The 22,025-nt window shown below is 46.0% G+C and overlaps 3 protein-coding genes across 4 annotated transcripts; all 3 read left to right on the top strand.

Annotated features, from left to right (window-relative positions):
- The first annotated feature begins 345 nt into the window (after nt 1–345).
- foxred2 (FAD-dependent oxidoreductase domain containing 2) lies at nt 346–11,816 on the top strand. 2 transcript variants are annotated; one of them, XM_068578641.1, is made up of 10 exons: nt 346–396; nt 3,208–3,428; nt 3,514–3,819; nt 3,914–4,165; nt 8,673–8,942; nt 9,060–9,226; nt 9,421–9,586; nt 9,886–10,112; nt 10,233–10,403; nt 10,547–11,816. In XM_068578641.1, exons 2-10 carry the CDS (start codon nt 3,211–3,213, stop codon nt 10,771–10,773), a joined length of 2,004 nt encoding a protein of 667 aa, XP_068434742.1. In that variant the 5' UTR covers nt 346–396; nt 3,208–3,210; the 3' UTR covers nt 10,774–11,816. The 2 variants fall into 2 exon arrangements, with proteins under 2 accessions (XP_068434742.1, XP_068434741.1); XM_068578640.1 differs by lacking the exon at nt 346–396 and adding an exon at nt 1,243–1,391.
- A 221-nt stretch (nt 11,817–12,037) lies between these two features.
- ankrd54 (ankyrin repeat domain 54) lies at nt 12,038–15,830 on the top strand. Its single transcript, XM_068578764.1, has 8 exons — nt 12,038–12,681; nt 13,505–13,552; nt 13,643–13,741; nt 13,895–13,966; nt 14,203–14,250; nt 14,463–14,587; nt 14,689–14,796; nt 14,982–15,830. The coding sequence occupies exons 1-8, from the start codon at nt 12,273–12,275 to the stop codon at nt 15,054–15,056; spliced, it is 984 nt and encodes a 327-aa protein (XP_068434865.1). The 5' UTR covers nt 12,038–12,272; the 3' UTR covers nt 15,057–15,830.
- Nucleotides 15,831–16,102: 272 nt separating this feature from the next.
- hmgxb4a (HMG box domain containing 4a) lies at nt 16,103–21,956 on the top strand. Its single transcript, XM_068579197.1, has 13 exons — nt 16,103–16,166; nt 16,869–16,970; nt 17,207–17,343; nt 17,488–17,563; nt 17,662–18,249; nt 19,181–19,384; nt 19,495–19,673; nt 19,803–19,884; nt 19,992–20,056; nt 20,145–20,241; nt 20,388–20,551; nt 20,981–21,103; nt 21,261–21,956. The coding sequence occupies exons 2-13, from the start codon at nt 16,934–16,936 to the stop codon at nt 21,303–21,305; spliced, it is 1,797 nt and encodes a 598-aa protein (XP_068435298.1). The 5' UTR covers nt 16,103–16,166; nt 16,869–16,933; the 3' UTR covers nt 21,306–21,956.
- The last annotated feature ends 69 nt before the right edge of the window (nt 21,957–22,025 follow it).

The following is a 22,025-nucleotide window of genomic DNA, read 5'->3' as shown; positions in this document are numbered from 1 at the left end:
TTTAAATATATGTAATGTCCACTTTATGATAAGCACAGTTTTTAAGGGGATAAAAAATAAACAAACAGTGCACGTCAGAGGACTTTTAAATGTACGTTTTCGAAGACCGCAGCGTCATTTTTACTTCCACAAAGGATCTAAATACTTAAACCCGTACTTGCTAATGCACTTAGACACACCATGACTAGAGACAATCATTTGCATGTAACACAAAGTCAACATTCCACCTGCCCCCTGGTAATTTTCAATTTGCCTTTTGTAAACATCCTTGAGGATATGCTGACGCAGTGGACCACTAACTAACACACACCTGCTGCAAACTTCAGAAACCCAGAAGCTGCTGAACAGAAGGACGTGTGCTTTCCTCGTGCTCACCCAACGAACGTCTCCCTGAAGGTGAGTGTGAAGTCTTTATCAACAGCAAAGGAGCAATATACCACAAATATCATTTGTGGAAGTCATTAATACAAAAAAAAAAGTGAAATATGGAATGAGAAAATGTTAAATTCATCAAATCTGAAATAGGTTGAACTGCAAGTAAAACATGAAATGGATATGAATCATGAAACCTGCAATAATGGTGTCATTCAAACACATGGCAACCATTTTGTTAATATGCAAAATGAATATTGAATAATGAATATGATTGTCAAGATTGTATGTTAAATATTATATCCTTATTTTGAACAAAGAGGAAGAGGGAAATGTTACACAATGACAGGCTTCTGAATATGGAGTGAGTATTGTGTCCATAAAAAACATCAGAGAAATAAAGCTCTTCACGTTGAGCTGGTCTTCTTGTCACTGTTTGGTCTTCAGAGTCTTTAACGTCCTCGGACTCGCACAAAAGCCCCTTAAACCCCTTAAAATCTAATTTTGAGGATTTCTAGATGTTTAACCTTCATCGGCTTTTACTGTCGAGGAGCAGATGGAGCTACAATCTTTTAAATATTCTTATGTAGCAATTGTATTCATTTGTTTCGAGTGAAAAGATGAATAACACATTAGGTTCGACGTAAAAGGGGCGCATGATCATATACAATGCCTACGTTTTTCATGGCGTAATTTCACTAATTTCACTAAGTCATCCACCAAAAAAAAAGTGACCCAGCATGCTTACTTGAACGATGAAGGGTTAAAGAGGGGACTTGTTCTACTCGGCTCTGTTCTACGATGTTCTCCAGCGCCGCCCCTCGAGCGAGCGGCCCTCCTTTTGGGATGTTTGTTGTCCAGAAAGGTGAAAGCGGCTCGTGGACTTTTCAGGGTAGGGAGGGGAGAGAGGGCCGCCGCGCGCACGCGCGCAGTAAAATGCAAACTAGTGACCATCATGTAGCCGTCTCGACAGGTACGATAGATGCGCGCGAGGAACCGCCGGAAATAACTGCAACAAGGTAACGTGACGTGCTTGTGTGGGATAACTTCAGCCGACATCGCGTCTCCTTCCAGCGGACGAAGGCGCCCGCCTCGTCCGCTGGAAGGAGACGTACCGTCGGCCTCAGAGTTGGTGGAGTGCCGGGTGCGGGGCTCGTTACCGGAGACCCCGGTCCTGTTTGACGCTGTGAACTCCTGCAGCGAGCGGAGGAGCCGCTAGTTGTAGCTCCTCCAGTTCTCCTCGTAGGAAATGGTCCAGTGCTTAAAAGACGAGGCGAGGAGCAGTGCTGCTGCTAGCCATGTTGGTGCCCGAAGTGCACCTCCTTCCTGGTGCCCCCCGCGGGGGGGGGGGGGGGGGGGGGCAACAAGTGTGTCTCTGCCAGTTTAAATGTTCTTTAACACCAAACCAGCACAGTCTTTTTTTCAGTAAACGCATACATTAAATTAAATAATATGTACAAACCAGAATAGTCAATCTTCTTAAATAAAACAAAGATTTAGAGGACGCAAAGTCGGCTAAACGGCTAAAATACACTTTCAAGTAAAGTGCAAAATCCTCTTTGACCAATTTATCAAAATGAAACTGACTTAATTTTTGAGAGCCATAATGCTATTCTGTATGGATCAAGCATTTCCACCAGTTTTTGGAGGCTCTATAGAGGCACACGTCTGCATTTGTTTGCTGCTAAATCTCTAATTGGGTCATCAGATGAGCTTCTGAGCCACTTCAGCATTGATGCTGGTGACAGCAAGACCACGTAGTTGTTCCTGCCCCATTGTTGAACGCAGGTATTGTTCAATGAGCTTTAGTTTTGAACTACAGCCGCTCAGCAGAGGCGACTGTAGCCGGGAGAGTCGAGGCTCCAGAGCACAGATTACACTAAATGTTATATTTTTCTCTTTTCACGGATACAAATGAAAATGGCTGTGATTGAAATGCGGGACTGAAGCTGTCCGGTGGCGTATATTTGCCGTTTATTTACCAATGGAAAAAAAAAAACATGACTGAAAGGTTTTGAAAAAAAAAAAAAAATCTTAAAATAAAGTACTCATTTTACAAATTTCAATGTAACTTTGTCTTTGCCTTGTAGCTTTTAAATATAGTTAATGCCAGGACATATTATTCTCTTATAAAATGTGTGTAAGGTACTACATCTGTTACTGAACCTCTTGTTTTAGCTCTGTAGTCTCCGTTGACATTACTGTTGGACAGTGAATGAATGTGTTAAAAATGTGATATTGGCTCTTAGATTCTTGTGTTGTGCTTTATCTCATAGCGAAGCTTCACATCAAGCTTTTCATATTGTCTGAACACATGAGACATACAACTTTGGAACTGCCTTTTAAGAAGAATGAACATTTTATACTCTGGTTAAATACTCTGGCTGAAGACTCTGATCTCGCTGTCCACGTTTCTCTTTTTCGAGAACACTTTACCGACTATGCTTTACCGACTATGCTTTACCGACTATGCCGCCTGTCGTCTGTCTCATGCAAGCTTATCCAGTATCATCACTTGATGTGATTTACATGCCTGTGATTGGTCAGTGTTTCCTGGTCCGCTGGACGAGTGCCGAAAAGGCTGGAAAAGATGCGCCGGTTTAAATATTAGCACTCTGATAGTTGAGAATTATTAAAAGTTGACAATCAGTCATAGGTCCAGGATCCGGATTCAATGGCGTCTGGGTTCGGACCGCGGTTCGTCAGCGAGTGACCCGTGCAATAGACAGTTTAATAAAATGATGGAAAAAAATGTCTGTGGCTACAACCACGTTAATTCATCTATTTCCTGACTTATGCTGTCCTCTCACACTTCTACCACATTGCTTCCAACAGGCTATGGATCTAAAGCTCCCTTGGTTGGTCCTTTTCATCCTGATTGGCTGCATCGAATGCTCTCCCGACGACAACCATCACCCCAGCGGCCCCCGCCGCTATGAGTACTGTGTGCTCGGCGCTGGGCCCTCTGGGCTGCAGATGGGATATTTCCTCTCCAAGGCTAAACGGGACTACGTCATCCTGGAGAGGAACTCGAGGCCGGGCAGCTTCTTCAACAAGTAGGGCGCTCCGTGAGGCCACGTTGTACAGTCTGACCCGCCTCGATCACCTTTTCACGGTGCCTTTCTCCGCTGTGTCTTCAAGGTATCCCCGGCACAGGAAGCTCATCAGTATCAACAAGATCTACACGGGAAGCCAGAACCGAGAGTTCAACATGCGCCACGACTGGAACTCGCTGCTGAGCGACAGAGCCGACCTCCTGTTTAAGCAGGTGAGCCGGGATTTCTTCCCGCACGCCGACACCCTCCCTGTCTATCTGTCCATGTTCGAGAAGGAGCTCGGGCTGAAAGTCCGGTACGGCGTGGACATCGGGAGGATCAGGGCAATGTTGTCACCTAGTGGGAGGAGCTACGTCCTGACCGATCAGCACGAGTCTGACTACAATTGCAGGTAGTTTGCCGCGCTGCACCTGAGGTGACGGGCTAACTGTTGTTTGAATCTGGGGAGTGCTTCAGTTCCTCTGTCCTCTCTCTTCCCTCCCCAGCGTCCTCCTGGTGGCCACGGGTCTGTGGGATCCTCAGAAGGTTGAGTTCGTCGGTTCCGAGTTCGTCGAGGGCTACGACTCCATCTCCACCGACCCCGAGGACTACAAGGACCAGACCGTGCTTATTCTGGGCAAGGGGAACTCAGCTTTTGAAACCGCCCAAAATATCTTGGGAAGGACGAAATTGGTGCACATGTACAGTGCCAGCCCCATTCGACTGGCCTGGCAAACGCATTATGTCGGAGATGTCAGGTAGCGTTAAAGATTTAGTTATTTCTGTTGGCGTCACTCTCCTAAATTATAAAATATATATATATATATATATATATATATATATATTTATATATATATTTATATATTTTATATATATATATTATATATATATATATATATATATTTTATATATATATATTTTATATATATATATTATATATATATATATTACATATATATATATATATATATATATATTTATATATATATATATATATTATATATATATATATATATATATTATATATATTATATATATATATATATATATATTTATATTTATATATATTTATATATATATATATATTTATATTTATATATATATATATATGTTTTAAAGGTTTTAATTTGGTACCAATAGTCTGTTTAGCATTTTTTTTTAAATATATATATATATATATATATATATATATATATATATATATATATATATATATATATATATATATATATATATATATATATATATATATATATATATATATATATATATTTCAGTGGCTCAGTGAACCTGGGAGCTATGTTGTCCGGGGCGTCAGCCCCTGGTAGGGTCTCCCAAGGCAAACAGGTTTCGGGGGAGAGCCCAGACTAAGAGCGGTTCAAAAAACCCTGATGGAAAGCAGCACTAACAGCTTAGTCACCTCGCCCGGACAAGGGAAACCGGGGCACCCTCCTGGAGCCAGACCTGGGAGGCGAGCTCGTCGGCGAGCGTCTGGTGGCCGGGCTTTCGCCCATGGGGCCCGGTCGGGCTTAGCCCGAAAGAACAACATGGTGCCGCAGCCACTCCGTGGACCCACCACCCGCGGAGAGGATCATCGGGGTCGGGTGCAATGCAGACCGGGCGGCAGACCAGGCAGAAGACCTGGGCGAGCCGCTCGCCGGCAGCATGGACTAGCTCTAGGGACGTGGAACGTCACCTCGCTAGCGGGGAAAGAGCCGGAGCTGGTGCAGGAGGTGGAACGGTACCAGCTAGATATAGTTGGGGTCACCTCCACGCACAGCAAGGGCTCTGGAACCAAGCTCCTGGAGAAGGGTTGGACTTTGTCCTTTTCTGGAGTTGCCCAGGGTGAGAGGCGCCGGGCGGGTGTGGGGATACTCACGAGTCCCCGGCTGAGCGCCGCTATGTTGGAGTTTTTTCCGGTGAACGAGAGGGTCGCCTCCCTGCGCCTTCGGGTTGCGGCGAGTAAGGCTCTGACTGTTGTTTGTGCTTATGCACCGAACAGCAGCTCGGAGTATCCGGCCTTCTTGGAGTCGGTTGGAGGGGTCCTGGAGAGGGCGCCTCCTGCCGACTCTATAGTTCTCCTGGGAGACTTCAACGGTCACGTGGGTAATGACAGTGAAACTTGGCGGGGGGTGATTGGGAGGAACGGCTTGCCCGATCTGAACCCGAACGGTGTTCTGTTGTTGGACTTCTGTGCTAGCCACGGTTTGGCCATCACAAACACCATGTTTGAGCATAAGGTGGTTCATAAGTGTACTTGGTACCAGAACACCTTAGGCCAAAGATCAATGATCGACTTTGTAATCGTATCATCTGACCTGCGGCCGTATGTCTTGGACACTCGGGTAAAGAGAGGAGCAGAGCTGTCAACTGATCACCACCTGGTGGTGAGTTGGATCAGATGGCGAGGGAGGCGGCTGGAAAGACCTGGCAAGCCCAAACGTGTTGTGAGGGTGAACTGGGAACGTCTAGCTGAGGATCCTGTCCGGAAGGTCTTCAACTCCCACCTCCGGAAGAACTTTTCACGCATCCTGAGGGAGGTTGGGGACATGGAATCCGAGTGGACCTTGTTCAAAGCCTCTATTGTGGAAGCTGCTGTCAAGAGTTGTGGTCGGAAGGTCGTCGGTGCCTGTCGCGGCGGTAACCCGAGAACCCGGTGGTGGACACCGGGGGTGAGGGAAGCCGTCAAGTTGAAGAAGGAGGCCTTTCGGGCCTGGTTGGCCCAGGGGTCTCCTGAAGCAGCTGATGGGTACCGGCAGGCCAAGAGGGCTGCAGCTGCGGCGGTAGCGGATGCTAAAACTCGGTCATGGGAAGAGTTCGGGGAGGCCATGGAGAAGGACTTTCGGTTGGCCTCAAAGAGGTTCTGGCAAACCATCCGGCGGATCAGAAAGGGAAAGCAGGGCCTACCCCAGGCTGTTCTCAGCGGGGGAGGGGAACTGCTGACTCGGACTGGGGACATCGTCGGACGGTGGAAAGAGCACTTTGAGGAACTCCTAAACCCGGCCAACATGTCCCCTGGGGAGGGGGCAGTGCCTGAAGACCTTGGGGTGGGTGCACCCATATCCCTGGCAGAGGTCACTAAGGTAGTTAAAGAGCTTCTTGGTGGCAAGGCGCCGGGGGTGGATGAAATCCGCCCTGAGATGCTGAAAGCGCTGGACATTGCTGGGCTGTCTTGGCTGACACGCCTTTTCAGTGTCGCATGGGGGTCGGGAACAGTGCCCATGGACTGGCAGACCGGGGTGGTGGTTCCCATTTTCAAGAAGGGGGACCGGAGAGTGTGCTCGAACTATCGTGGTATCACACTACTCAGCCTCCCGGGAAAAGCTTATGCCAGGGTGCTGGAAAGGAGACTCCGACCGCTTGTCGAACCTCGGATTCAAGAGGAGCAGTGCGGATTCCGTCCCGGTCGTGGAACAGTGGACCAGCTCTTTACCCTTGCGGGACTACTGGAGGGGTCTTGGGAGTTTGCCCAACCAGTCTACATGTGCTTTGTGGACTTGGAGAAGGCTTTCGACCGGGTCCCTCGGGGGGTTCTGTGGGGGGTGCTGCAGGAGTACGGGGTGCCGGATCCGTTGGCACGGGCTATTCGGTCTCTATACGCCTGCAGTAGGAGTTGTGTCCGTATCCTCGGTATTAAGTCAGACACGTTCCCGGTGGGTGTTGGCCTCCGCCAGGGCTGCCCTTTATCACCGGTCCTGTTTGTGACCTTCATGGACAGGATTTCTAGGCGCAGCCAGGGGGCGGAGGAAATCCGGTTCGGGGGCCTCGGGATCGCCTCTCTGCTGTTTGCAGATGATGTGGGCCTATTTGCTTCCTCGGAACGTGACCTCCAGCATTCGCTGGGGCGTTTTGCAGCCGAGTGTGAAGCGGCAGGGATGAGGGTTAGCGCCTCCAAATCCGAGGCCATGGTTCTCTGCCGGAAACCGGTGGATTGCTCCCTTCAGGTGGGGACAACATGCCTGCCCCAAGCGAAGGAGTTCAAGTACCTCGGGGTATTGTTCACGAGTGAGGGTAAGGTGGAGCGAGAGATCGACAGGCGGATCGGTGCGGCTGCAGCAGTAAAACAGGCGCTGTACCGGTCCGTCTTGGTGAAGAGGGAGCTAAGTCGGAAGGCGAAGCTCTCTATTTACTGGTCGGTCTACGTTCCAACCCTCACCTATGGTCACGAACTCTGGGTCGTGACCGAAAGAACGAGGTCGCGGATACAAGCGGCCGAAATGAGCTTCCTCCGTAGGGTGGCCGGGCTCAGCCTTAGAGATAGGGTAAGGAGCTCGGACATCAGGGGGGAGCTTGGAGTCGAGCCGCTGCTCCTTCGTATCGAAAGGAGTCAGCTGAGGTGGTTCGGGCATCTAATTCGGATGCCTCCTGGACGCCTCCCATTAGAGGTTTTCCAGGCACGTCCAACTGGGAAGAGGCCCCGGGGAAGACCCAGGACACGCTGGAGGGATTATATCTCCCGGCTGGCCTGGGAACGTCTCGGGGTCCCCCAGAACGAGCTGGAAAATGTTGCGGGTGAGAGGGAAGCCTGGGTCGGTCTGCTGGGTGTGCTGCCACCGCGACCCGACCCCGGATAAGCGGCGGAAAATGGATGGATGGATGGATGGATATATATATATATATATATATATATATATATATATATATATATATATATATATATATATATATATATATATATATATATATATATATATATATGAGTCCAGATCACGGGCGGACACTGAGGAAAAAAGTGTCCCGGGAGTTGCTTTCACAGACCGAGACCACTCCGCCATACAGCACCACCACGAGCTCACGGAGCGCGCGGAGAAATTAATGCATTAACTTGCCCTAATGCTGCATCCGCACCGAACGCGGCGTGAATATTCACGTCGCATCTACCGTGTCAGTTCACGCGCTTGACAATAAAAGGCTGGTCACACTAAATGCGGCGCGCTTATATTCGCGCCGCGTTTGGTGTGAACACAAATAACTGTGATATACAAATAACTAAAAGGTGCCTAATATTTCTATACTAAAATAATATCTGCATTATAATTATTATATGCAGATTTTTGTTGTTGCAGATTTTTTGCCCCCCCTCCCTCCCTCCCTCCCTCCCTCCCTCCCTCCAGGGCCTGGTGCCCTACGCACAGCGCGTAGTGCGCCTTATGGGAGCGGCACCCTATATGTGTTCTACACTGATGCTTTTTTTAATGTCAACTTCCCAAACTCGTCTGCATTGGAGCAGCACTTTTCCTGTAATGTGACCTATTGTTTTTTCAGAGCTGTGAATAACGAGGTTATCGACACGTATCAACTGAAGTCCCTAGATGGGTTGTTGGAAGGATCCGTGGAAGCCGTGTCCATCACTAAAGTAAAGGATCAAGGCAGGAGACCGGGCTCCAAGAAGAAGGGGGAGCTGTACGTGCAAAGACGCGATCCAAAAGCGATCAACTCTGAATCCCATGCAGAAGACAACTTCTCTCTGCGACTACCTTACGACCGGGTGATCTCATGCATTGGATTCCGATTTAACTTCAGCATATTTGACAGGTACAGACTCGTGTAACGCAGTAGGATTTTTGTGTGGTGTCCAAATCTGATCGTTAAGTAATGGACTGCCCTCTCTTGAATGGAGCTGCTTTAATTTGTCGACTTAAATCTCCCCAGATCTGCCCGCCTGATGAACAGCGACAATGCCAGAGGGAGGTTGCCGAAGCTGACTGCCTGGTATGAAGGGGAGAAAACTCCTGGCTTGTTTGTACTGGGAACCGCCACTCACTCCAGAGACTACCGCTTCTCTGCCGGCAGCTTCATCCACGGTTTCCGATACACAGGTGAAAGTCCTTTCCACTCCGGCCATGACATCTCGGTCGTCTCTGTGGTCCGATTCCAACGGCATGACGTGTCGATACTCGAATGTGGGCCGTGAACACTCGACCGCGTGGGTCGCAATTTAAATGCAGAGGATTTGTACGGTTGTGTGGTATGTAATTAAGGTTATTAAATACACTATGTTTTTTTGCTACAGTGCGATCTATACATCGTGTGCTTGAACGGCGCTATCATAGCAACCCGTGGCAATCGACGAAAATGCCGACAACGCAGCTGCTGTCCCAGATTCTGAAGCGGATCAACGAGGCCTCTGGGCTGTACCAAATGTTTGAGGTGCTTGGGGACGTTATCCTCCTTCGGGGGTAAGCGTGTTATTTTGATATCGCCAGTAGTATTGGACGCCCAAACTTTTCATGAATGTAAAGGAGATCAAATCCTCAGTAAGGCATCTTGACACAATGCATCTGCTTTACACCATTCCTCAGTATCAGGGTTTTATTTTTTAGAGATATTTTGACCTACTTTATCTTAAGTGTAAAATCGGCTGTTTGAATTGCAATAACCGCTTATCTATTCATATTTCACCAACGAAAAGGTCCAGTTCTTGTGCTCGTCCTGTTGCGGTGTCCTCTTATGGTGCTTTCTTCTCTCCGTGATTCAGCTCTCACTTTGAATACTTGGAAGAGTTTCCGATCCAGGCTTTGCCTCAGTTCTCCTCTCTCTCGGGCCACGAGGTCTCCCACCACGGACTGATAGTTGTGGTGTTTCAGTACGGGAAGAAAAAAATTGACTATTTAGGACGGGCCAGGTCGAACACAGACTGGATGAACGCGTGGCATTCAAGCTTTCTGCACCCTGTGTTGTACTACTATGACACACTTCCAACTGGTGAGTAGAAGTGCTGTGTCATTAAACGTTTTGATTTTGTTTTAGTAGCATTACTGCAGTTTCGACAGAACGAGCACTAAATTAAGGTTCAAGTAATAATTTCATATTATTTTTCCCCAGTGGAAGAAATGAAGTTGCGTCCCTCCTCCTGGTCTTTACCAAGGCCCAAGCTAGTCCACGCCATGGTTGAGGACTTCATCACAGACTGGTCGGCTCCCATATCTCATATCCAGCCACTGCGGCGCTTCTTGGACCACTGTCTCCAGACTGATCTCAGGACCTTCTATGCTGGTAAAGCTGTCTGTTTATGCAAATACTATTTTACAATTTGAATTACAAACTACTTTCTTCTTTCCAATATGTTTTTAATACATTGATTTGATCATTACAGATCAGGAGTTTGATTCATTTCTGTTTTTTCTCACGTCTTTCAGATTCCTGCTTCCGCTTGTCTCTCACCCACCGCAAGCCACCGCTGTTTTGTCAACAAGGGTACTTGAAGGGGCAGGGTGTCCCTCGCAGCAGTGAGTGGGCATCGGTCCAGCATCAGGAGATTTCTGCCTCAGCTAAGCTAGATGCATTGGGGGCGGAGCCTGCATACCCAAACTTCCTGGCACAAACTGGAGCCTCCATTTCTTCAGGACAGAAACTTGACTTCTGATTGTTTTGCTCAAGCGTGTTAAACTCAGTTTGGGAGTACCCAAGATTTTTAAATTTTTAAATTTTCTATTATCAAGCCAAATGGTGCCAGGTTTTTTCCAATGAAATTTTTTTAAGGCCCCACAATTAATCATAATAAATGTAAACAAGGAATATTTTTGATTTAAAGTTATCACCACTGTTAAGCTAGCAGTTTGTAGAAGACTTTGATGAAGGTGTGTGATACGTGCAGGCTGCTTACCCATCCAATCATTTCTTTCAGGCCGAATTTCATTTTATTACAGTCCTCCGACAGCAGCCAAAGGTTGCTGAGCATACTCTGGTCGCTAAGCCTATGATGCTGTTGAAGTCTGCCAGACATGCCACCCATATTGTTTCCTTTATAAGATAAAATATCTTGACAAAATACCATCACACAGATTAGTGGTTCCCAACCTTTTAGGGCATGTGACCTCTTTAAATAAGGCAATTGACAACTTCAGTTGTAAATGCGTCTCGACTAAATCAACCAATGAGTTCATGTCCTTTTTTGTTTATTTTGGTATTGTTTTAAGGGTCCAAAGAAGTATCATTAATTAGTAATTCACAACGATTGGAGGAAAATCTGAGTTGCTGCTTGACTGTACATCCTGAAATTTTAATTAACTTTTATCATGTGTGAGCTCTTGGGGAACTCTTGGGAAATTGCTTATTGTTGGAAATGTACCATGTTCCTAATTTTAATTCTAACAAAAGATCCAGACATTATATTCTGCAAATTCAATGTCCTATATGGTATATAGGTGGAGGTTGTGTTTTACATGGTTTTCCTGATGAAACTTATTACATGATATGTATTGCTTCTGTCCATCCTGGGAGATGGATCCTCTGTTTCTATACTGAATGGGGTCTTTTTTCTGTTTTTGGGGAGTTTTTATTAGTCAGATGTGTGGTCTTAGGAGAGGAATGCTGTGTGTCTCGAGATTGTAAAGCTTCGAGGCAAATTTGGGCTTTTGGGTTACAAAAATTAACTGAATTGAATATTAAAGAGGGACTACAAATACATGTTTTGAGTCTTTTATTTCCCTCCTTCTTTTAATGTGCCCGTGCGCGAAGCTACCGTTGGTCCAGATCAGGGACTGTTTGATTGGCTGCCCGGTTGCGTCGATTCTATTGGACGAGAGCTAATGAACAACACGGAATCTGATTGGTCCTCCCTGCTCCGGGTCTGTTGACTGTACAATGGGTGTGCCTGTTACTGCCTATGCGATAATAGAAAACGTGAAATAGGGGACATTTTGGTGCTGTAAAGGAAGGGTGTCTTCTGCTATTAAAACAATTTAAAGTACAGAGGACTGGAAGCCCTGAAAGAGGGAGGTTCTGCGTTTACGTGCCGTGCTATGGCGTCGCTGACGGTGCGGAAGCCACATTCAAAGTTGTCTAGCTTTCTTTCCTTTTTCGCCTTGGCAGCAGTAGTAAGGACCACAGCATAAACACGACATCCACATGTCACTATAAAGTATGGACGGGTGGAGCCCAATCGTTGCAACGGCCTCCGATAACGACCGCTCCAGCTCCGAGGGGGAGTACATGGTGGAGCCCGGACCAGAGGACGCGACCCGGGGGGAGGAGGAGAAGGAGGCGGGCAGAGAGCAGCGGGGCAACGCAAACCCGGAGAGGACCGACCCCGGGGGCACCGCCGCCGTCGGGCTCGGGATGAGCGGCACCGGAGAGGGCAAAGTGGTGGTAGGTCGAGTCGGGCAGAGGGACGAGAAAGAGCTCCGGTACCTGCACCTGTTGTGGGAGCCCGGGCGAGCCGAGCTGGGCGCCGGCGGCGTGGCGAGCAAGATGGGGAAGGTGGCGGGGCGGCGGGCCAGGCGGCACCACAGGGTGGTGCGGACCCTCGGCCCCCTGGGGAAAGATGTCTACGGTAAGGGGCGGCAACCACGTTTGTTTAGCTTAAAGCTAAGTGTGTGTGTGTGTGTGTGTGTGTGTGTGTGTGTGTGTGTGTGTGTGTGTGTGTGTGTGTGTGCGCGCGCGCGTGTGGTAGGCAGTGTGGCAACATGTCACTAACAGTGATAGTTATATCAGTGTAATATCAGAATCAGCTTTAGTGTGTGTGTGTGTGTGTGTGTGCTTGTGAGTGTACACATACATGGTATTTGACTCCAGTTACACTTTGCACTCGCTGTAAATCCAGTACATACGTATGATATACAAATAAACGAGAAATATCAAGTAAAACGCTGAAACTAAGCATCGACATTAACATTTAACTAATATGTACTGTGTGTTGTGTGTGTGTGTGTATATATATGTATATATATATATATATATATATATATATATATATATATATATATATATATATATATATATATATATATATGCATGGACAATGAATTTTGGATTTTTTGTGATAATTAAAGTAGTCAGATGGATGTGTCGGATTAATTGTTCATCAGAGTGAATGTGAGTGGAAAGAAGCTGTTCCTGTGTTAGGTGGTTTTGGCATGCAGTGAATACCAGGAGATGATATTAAGATACAGTACATCATGTTATGATGGCCAAAATCCCAGGTAAATAACATGCTCGGTGTTGATGAACAGTACATGTACAGATCAAGTGCCCCACCCCTCCCTTGACGCTGAAAAGCCAGTGAATGGAGCTTCTGTTCGTTGCTCGGATGTCATGCGATTCACTCATAAAGCAGTATTTACATACTTGTCATTTTGAATGTTTTCTCTCTTCAGCTGCCAAAAGACTGAGGGAAGCAGCGAACAGCAACGACATCGACACAGGTACTAACAGTGAGGGGGATGCAGTCAAATGCCTCGCAAGTGGTGTAAGGTGAAGGTGATTACAGTTGTGTGTTTTTTTTCTTCTTTCAGTTCGAAAGCTCCTTCAAGATGACACAGACCCGTGTGCAGCAGATGACAAGGGAAGGACGGCCCTCCATTTCTCTTCTTGCAACGGCAATGAGAGCATTGGTAGGTTGGGAATTAACTTAATGTACAATGCAAACTGTTGTTTAACATGCTGCAGTTAATTATTATTCCTGTTTCTTGTACACTGAATTTTATTTTCAGCGGCAAGTAAGTAAACGTACTTCTTTTTCCCCAATTTCTTTTTTATGTCTGTAGTGCAACTGTTGCTGAGCCACGGTGCTGACCCCAACCAGCGAGACAGCCTGGGAAACACCCCCCTCCATCTGGGTAAGAGAACAATCCCCACGACCCTGTAAAACCTGAAGCCCTGTGGTCAGTAGATCATGACAAGACGGTGGTTTAACTCTGACTCACAACTGTGCAGCTGCTGGAGGCCCACACCTGCTAATGTGAAGATGTACTGCAGAATGACACAAAAACTCAACCGTTTTAGGGACTTTTTAGGCATGCAACAAGTGTTTTCGAACACTTTTATATGTTTTTTTTCACCTGTGTTTCTGCAGCAGCCTGTACCAACCACGTGCCTGTAATCACCACATTGCTGAGAGGAGGTGAGCCCTCTTTGTGTACATGTTGCTCATATTCACATTGTAAGAGAGCTCTTTGTTGTAAGTTAGCTGAAAATACGTGCCGCAGAATCAACTTAATTGATTTGATCTATATTCAAGATGTTTGTTGCCCTGAAGAAGCATATTTATTTCTACACAGTATAAATACATGCACGTGTAACTAAGAGATATGTGCTCTTATTGTCTCTGTCAAGGAGCCCGTGTGGATGCCCTGGACCGAGCAGGCAGGACACCCCTGCATCTCGCACGCTCCAAGCTCAATATTCTGCAGGAGGGAGATTCACGCAGCTTAGAAACCCTGCGAGGGGAAGTCACACAGGTAGACAACGCGTTCACTTGTCTGGCCTTAGGTCAACTGGTTGCTTAATTTTTAGGTCAATCAAATGGTAAAGATTTTTACGTTTTGACTTTCTCTTGTAGATCATTCAAATGCTGAGGGAATACCTGAACTTAATGGGCCAGAGTGAAGCTAAAGAGAGGCTGGAGCACATTTCGACACAACTGCAGCACACGCGCACCAAAGAGCAGGTGAGACCAACATACTTATTTAATAAATCACATTAGCATGCTTAAAAACAACTTGTGTTACACCACACACCTTGTGTTTATTATTTATTTGTACATTTTAATGTATTTATTATTCTTTATGGATTTACCTAAATTTCACTCAAACTCTTACATGTATGTATTTTTCCTTTATTTTTTTAATATAGGTGGATGAGGTGACTGATTTATTGGCCAGTTTTACATCACTCAGTCTGCAGAAACAGAATTTGGGGGATAGGTAAAAGAAGAAGTGTCTCGAGACCTGAAGCCTCTGCGGCACGAGCCTCGACCAGACAAGCACATCTAAACCATACGGACCGCAGTTCTGGGGGTTTCTGTCCATATTCCATACTAAATATTTATTTACAGCATTATGCTACAAGATAGTGACATTTTAACTCCCTGTCATTTTAAGCAAGATAACACAATCATTATTTTGTAAGCATGTACAGCTCTGATAAGGTTCTGAAATTGTTGTGGGGCTAAGACTATTATGCTGAAAATGCTGTCAGAAATATTCTTATCTGGGTTAAAACGAAAAGATGTTCATATTTTAATGCACAGTAGTGCAGTGGATATTTATTTATAGACAGAAAAGATAATCATATGTTAGCTTTAAAAAAAAAGAAAGAATAAAAGGGACCCCTTTGGGAAATATACATTGAGAACAGGAAACTTGTATAACAAAAGCCAACCCAGAAGTGCAGTGGGATCTTCACTCTCGTGCGTGTGCGTGCGTGTGTGTGAGACGTCTGTGTCTGTGCTGACATGTTCTCTTTTTGCTTGCCTTTATTAGCTAAGTTCTACGATAATTGAAAGACACATTTCTCATGAAACGATTAAACAGTTTTCACTGTTGTATTTTTGGTTCTTTCTTATTGACCGCTTCTTTGTATCTTGTTGCCTTTTTCTCTTGTATTGCATGTTATGTTTGTATGTGAACTGTACTGTAAACAAAATATTTGATATTTGTTGGAAATGGAATATATGTGATACAATAAATCAATATGTTTGGCTATACTTGTCAAATATTTTCTTTTATACAAAACAATAATGGATGTTCTATTTATCTAGGTTTTTCGCTTCTGCAATGTAATACTAGTTTTAATATCAATTCATTCAATTATTGAGCCATTATTTGTCATATTGCATAGTAGGATCATGAGTGTGAAAAAGAGAAGAGGACAGTAGTTATCAGCGCTGAGGCAAGTGCATTGATAAAATAGCTAATTCTTCTCTTCGCTGATTGGCTGCGTAACCGAAGCCCCGCCCCTACGTTGACACGTATTGTTGCTTCGCCGATAATAAGAAAAAATGGCGACCGGACCCGCGTAAATTGGAGATCCATAGAGGTAGTAGCATTTAATAAACACATTATTTCGCATCTTCCTGGCGTGTGTAAACATCACAAGCGATCTCCCCAGAGGAGATTCAGACACGAGCAGAGTTGAACGCATCTTCGCCACATTATTATCTGCACTTGAGGCCGCCGCGGCCTAGCTGTGGGTGGAAGCCTCGGGCTTTCCTCGGTCGCTTTCACCGGCGAGCTGAGGCCACGCTCAGCAAGACCCATTCAGAGTGCTGGAAATGTTAGGAAGCTAAGCACTCAAAGTGAATGAAGAGGGGGTGTGTTTGTGTATCTTTATGAAAGTAGGCGGGAGTTTGTTTAGCTGTCGTTAGTTGAACTATTTTGCAGGTGACAGACCACAGCGTTATTGTAACACAGCGTAACTTGTATTTTCCTTCAATAAGCAGCCATTGGTTGAGCACTTCCACACTTTTGAGTAGCGTTATGTTCAGGTTACCCGCAGCCCCAGCGTTGCTCGGACGGCTCGGTGTGTAAGCCGGAAACCACGTTAGTTGTAGTAACCCAGTGCCTATAAGCGTGTGATTACCTTTGTGGATGTTTAGTATATGTTACGACATGCGAAATATGTAGTCACAAACGGCCAAGTTTGTGATTTTGTGTCGTTAAACTGCTCTGATTTGTTTTTGCCCAGGAATTATTACCGTAACTTTCATTTGATCTGCTTTCCTTGGGGTTCACTTCACAGGTCAGTTTCCTGCCTTGTGTTGTCTCAGTGAAACACTGTGACAGACAGACGTGTTGACAGGAGCCATGGCTTTTGAGGAGATCAAGAATAAAGGGGGACTAGGTAATGTGTGCCTGTACATGCATGAGGCTTCACTTTGTTCCCACTGTACAGACTCAACGAGCGTATGCAAATGTGTTGCTGTCAGAAACACAATGATGCATGAAACCAGTTTGCACAAGGAGCAGAGCACATTTCAAGAGACGTAGACGTGACAAGATCCGTCATAGAAGCTGTGTTACATATTAAAAATACATGTTTTAAGGTAAGGATTATAAGAGTTAGTTAATTTATTGTAGATGCGGGAATGGAAGGAGACAGAGGCCTTGTTGCTGGTCGTAGCCAGAGAGAGAAGAGGAGGTCGTACAAGGATCTCTTAAGAGAGGAAGAGGAGATTGCTGCTCAGGTCCGAAAATCTTCAAAAAAACGACCCAAGGTAGGTTATCTGTCAACACTAATGTGACCACATGGTTTAATATCACAGAAAGCTTTCGAGATGCACCAATAGTTATGGAGCTGCAGCACATTTTAATATTTAGAATGGGTGAATTGAAAAGCCAGTTTCTCTTTCACAAATCAGGATTCAGAACTGTTTGCGCTTGGAGGGGACTCGCACAAAAAGAAGAAGAAACATAGTGATGACTACTATTACAGAGGTGAGAGGTTGAGGTTTAATAACCTTTTAACTTCATACAAAAAATGACTTCAACTGTATTTACTCTTTTTTTCTTTTCCTTTATCGTCCCTGTTTCAGACCACGACGGTTCAGGTCCACCTTCCCACAAGAAAAAGCACAAGTCTGCCGACCGCTCCCCTACTCCCGCGTCCCACGCGTCCTCCCACTCGACAGACACGGCGATGGGCCTCTTGCAGGCCATCACCTCTCCACTGGCCACCGGTTCGGACCCCAGCCCGCACTTACACAAGAAACCCTCCTACCCGCCCTTCTCCTCGCACTCCTCCAAGGACCGCAAGCGCGAGGGCAGCAGTGGCGGCGGAAGCAAAGGGAGCCACTCCTTCGCCCACTCCCGCCCCGTGAGCTCGTCCTCGTCATCCTCAAAGAAGCACTCCTCGTCTTCCTCAAAGTCGTCACTATTCCACGGCGGGGCTCCCAAAGAGGAACCCTTGACGCTACGCGAGGCCGACGGCCTGAAGATGAAGCTCATCATGTCGCCAGAGAAAGAGGAAGGAGAGAGCTTCCCGTTCCCGCCCCACTCGTCCAAAGGAGGCGGAAAGAAGGAGAAAGACAGAGACAGGACGCAGCACTCGAAGGCACCCAAGAAAAAACAGCAGCAGAGTCGAGATCCACTGCCTATAGTGGGGAAAGAGGTGGAGGTGGAAGGTAAGAAAACCCTAAAATATGTCCAGGGTATACAAGTTATGTTATTTTTCTTATAGTCGGGTTGGAATTATGCTTCTCCGACACGTAAGCAAACGCACGCAGGTGTGGTACCGACATGTTTACGTGTTTCTTTCAGACTTGAGTTGATTGGAAGTGTAACGGACATGTTCATAGGAAGCAGGGTCAGGGTTAGGAAACTATCATGTGAAGAAAGAGAGAACTTGATGAGATCTGGGAGATGTGCACGTTGACTCTTCTGCGAACTACAGTTACCCAGAACACCTTTTTCTGTGTAGTTTACAACTAGATTTACGTTCATCTCAGCAAAACTATAGCTTCAGCATTAAACCGTAGACGCTGACACGGATCCATACGGATCTTTTTGTTTGGGGGTTTGTGGTGTGGGTTGGGAGAGAAATAGATAATAAAGATAAAGTGCATGACAGCTTTGAACATTACGACAGAAATATATGATGGCCAAATCGCCTGCTCACTTATGTTTCATCAGGTGTTGCAGAATTGATGAAAATGATCAAAAGCCCGACCAAAATACCACATTAAGACATCAAGACCTCGAGGAGCACCGAAGAGGAAGTCATGCTGTGATTTGGTTTCTAAACTTTTTTGGTCCTAGAATGGAGAATCTATTTCTATAGATATACTTTTGATTTTAACATAACGTAGGCATGTCTGTGAAGGGGAGACTCGTGGGAACCCATCTTTCATTCACATATCTGTGTAGCGTTATTCATCCACCTTCCAGACAAGCTAGCAAGAAGTGATCGGCCGGGATCGCCAGTGATATTGCTGATGCAAATGTTATTAATGCACCCGGATTCCCAATGTACCATACCGCCTCCTGTTTTTTACCCCCATGATAGATGTTGTGTTGTTTATTAATATGCATTTATGTGTTTTTTCTGTTATACAGGTCATTATGGAGGTGGCATGGGAGACGACAGCTCGTCATCTGGGGCTGAGCTGGAGGCAGGTGAACTGGTTATAGACGATACGTACACACACATGTCTAAAAAGAAGAAGAAGAGCAAAAAAAGCAAGAAGAAGAAGGACAAAGAAAAGGACCGAGACAAGGAGAAAAGCGGGAAGGACAAAAAGCACAGCAAAGGATTTGGCGGTGAGTTTTCTATTTGTTGAGCGTGTCACACGCAAAGAGTCACTCCTCTGCTGCGCACACTCGCGATATTTGTCCTCACCGTCGCTTTATCGTTGCATGGCGCTCTTCAGACTCATCGAGGGGCCACAGCCACTCCCATCCCACGGTCACACACAGCGCCGTCGGCCCCATGTACGCCATGGGCACGCCCGTCCCTCCACACCACCATCAGGGTAACGATGCAGTGACGGAGAAGAAGAAGAAGAAAGAGGAGAAGGATCGGGAAAAGCACGAGAAGGAAAAAGATAAGGTAAGCCAGCTAACGGCTTTTTTTGTGGCAGGGGTTCAAACTAACACAAAAATGCGCAAAAACTGTTCAATGCTTCTTTTTCTTTCCCTGCGTTTGTTAATCATCAGTTCATTTCTTTGTCCTCTTTAGCCCAAGAAGAAGAACACAACAGCGTATCAGGTCTTTTGTAAGGAGTACAGAGTCAACATCAATGCGGAACAGCCAGGACTAGGTGGGTGATGTCATGACATACAGTATATGTAATGGCACCGATTGGCATATCGGCCTTTCAGATAAATGCACATTTTAAAACGATATGTTCGTGTGTCTGATCTGCAGTCTTTGGTGAGCTGAGCAAAAGGTTGGCCGAGGTGTGGAAGGCGATGCCGGAGAAAGACAAATTGGTACGTTTTGGTACTTACTTGTAATTGATATCAGAGAATAATTTGGAATATCGCACTAAATTGGGAACCCTCCGTTTGTCCGGCGCAGGTTTGGCGGCAGAAAGCTCAGTACCTGCAGCACAAACAGAACAAAGCCGAGGCCACCACGGTCAAACACAAGAGCGCCAACGAGGGCAAAAGCAAAGGTAGCTTCGGCTTTAACTCCAAAGCTTGATACGTTTCTGTCCTCTCCCTCTCAGCTCTCATACCTGTTGTGTGTGTGTGTGTGTGTGTGTGTGTGTGTGTGTGTGTGTGTGCGTGTGCGTGTGCGTGTGCGTTTGGTCATTCAAAGCTGTCGGAGCAACGACGGGGATGGTGTCACCGAGCAAAGCGTCTGGCGCTTTATCACTGTCCCCGGCACGGGTCCCAGAGGTTGATCCCATTGATGCGGCAGCTCACCTGCAGCTACTGGGAGAGTCCTTGTCCCTGATTGGGCACCGGCTACAGGAAACGGAGGTAAATAACCTCATGCGGGCGTGCACACACCGCATTTCAGAATCAGCTTTGATGGTATTTGCAGTGAACGTGCCTTTTAACCTCTAAACCAGATTAGTAGATTAATAGAAAGCTTTATTTTGAAAGTAGATCAAAGTCTACAGCTGGGAAGACATTCAAACATGTGACATCATATATACAAGTTTCAACATCCTAACCATATGTTTTGTTATATGTGAGTAGAAAATTAGGATCCACAGCTAAACTCATCGAGTTGAATGGTCAGCAAGCGCCGTGTGTTTTAAGACGTGCGCACAGACATGTGAGCAGAGCTACAGAAGTTGCTTAACGTGCTTGACCGGCTGTCTGCTGTGGTTTTTCTCTCTGGAGATTATTAACACCAGTGTGAGCGGGTCACCTGACTGGTTGTTGTTTTTTATTTTGCGCCAGGGGATGGTGGCGGTGTCCGGGAGTCTGTCCGTCCTCCTGGACTCCATCTTGTGTGCGCTGGGACCGCTGACCTGTCTCACCGCGCAGATCCCACAGTTAAACGGATGTCCTCGAAACGTCCTGGTAAAGTATTAGCGTTGGTGAACGACCGCGTGAGTCGCATCACCGCGCATTGCAGCAGCGCGACACACAGGTGTCCGCTCGTGTGCGTCTTCACAGCATCTTCTCCTAACAACGCTCTCTCTCTCTCTCTCTCTCTCTCTCTCTCTCTCTCCGTCAGTCGAATACGTTGGACAACATCGCCTACATCATGCCCGGGCTGTGAGTCAAAGTCATCTGGCGTCAGAAGTCAGCGGATTTGACCGAACCGGGGTGACCCCCTCGGACTTTGGACTTTAATTTAAGCCACTTGCTCGGCATCGGGAAAACTTGGATATTTCTAGCGTCAACGTTTTTAAAAGTGTATTTTTTTAAAAACCTCGTTATCTTAATTTTTTTGTAATTGCTATGTTTTTTAAATGAAACATTTTACTGAACTCGTTGATCTTTCTTGGCATGTCAGCTTAGTTTTATTGTTACTGTACAGTGTGCTGTTGTATAAATGAGTGTGTGTGTGTGTGTGTATTGTAGTGAGTGTATGCTTGCATTTGTTTAGCTGTCGAGTGCCCCATCGACTCGATTTGATTCTTTTTAAACCGAAAGGTCCAGGAACATGTCAGGCATTTGGTCACGATGAACATAATATATATTGACAGCCGCTCCGTTGGTTCTTTTACAAACAGCGCTGTCATGCCTTGCTGTTTTATACATTTGATTTTTTACTGTGCGTTTAGATCTTGACTGCTCTGTAGAGAAGTGATAGGAAAAAAAAAACACCAACACCTTTTATAGGTGCAGCCATGTTTTAATCAGGAGCTGTTCAAACAAGTCTGTCAGACATCTGAAATGGTAACATTAAAAACAGTTTCCAAATCCAGCTTCTGCTTCATCTTCTTTTTAAATTGTTTTTATTCGTCATGAGGCTTCACAGCCACGTTGAGATATT

The sequence above is a fragment of the Clinocottus analis genome, unplaced genomic scaffold (genome assembly GCF_023055335.1).
Source record: "Clinocottus analis isolate CAN_PGR_092001 unplaced genomic scaffold, fCliAna1.0.p SCAF_16, whole genome shotgun sequence".
Taxonomy (NCBI): domain Eukaryota; kingdom Metazoa; phylum Chordata; class Actinopteri; order Perciformes; family Cottidae; genus Clinocottus; species Clinocottus analis.
This window is presented reverse-complemented; position numbering and strand designations above follow the sequence as displayed.

Coding starts and splice junctions, on each gene's coding strand:
- ankrd54 (XM_068578764.1), top strand. CDS start 12,273: ATGGACGGGTGGAGCCCAATCGTTGCAACGGCCTCCGATAACGACCGC. Junction 14,588..14,688: donor TGCGAGGGGAAGTCACACAG/GTAGACAACGCG, acceptor TTTCTCTTGTAG/ATCATTCAAATGCTGAGGGA. Junction 14,797..14,981: donor ACACGCGCACCAAAGAGCAG/GTGAGACCAACA, acceptor TTTTTAATATAG/GTGGATGAGGTGACTGATTT.
- hmgxb4a (XM_068579197.1), top strand. CDS start 16,934: ATGGCTTTTGAGGAGATCAAGAATAAAGGGGGACTAG. Junction 17,564..17,661: donor TGATGACTACTATTACAGAG/GTGAGAGGTTGA, acceptor TCCCTGTTTCAG/ACCACGACGGTTCAGGTCCA. Junction 21,104..21,260: donor GATGTCCTCGAAACGTCCTG/GTAAAGTATTAG, acceptor TCTCTCCGTCAG/TCGAATACGTTGGACAACAT.
- foxred2 (XM_068578641.1), top strand. CDS start 3,211: ATGGATCTAAAGCTCCCTTGGTTGGTCCTTTTCATCCTGATTGGCTGC. Junction 3,429..3,513: donor CCGGGCAGCTTCTTCAACAA/GTAGGGCGCTCC, acceptor TGTGTCTTCAAG/GTATCCCCGGCACAGGAAGC. Junction 9,227..9,420: donor CCACGGTTTCCGATACACAG/GTGAAAGTCCTT, acceptor TTTTTGCTACAG/TGCGATCTATACATCGTGTG.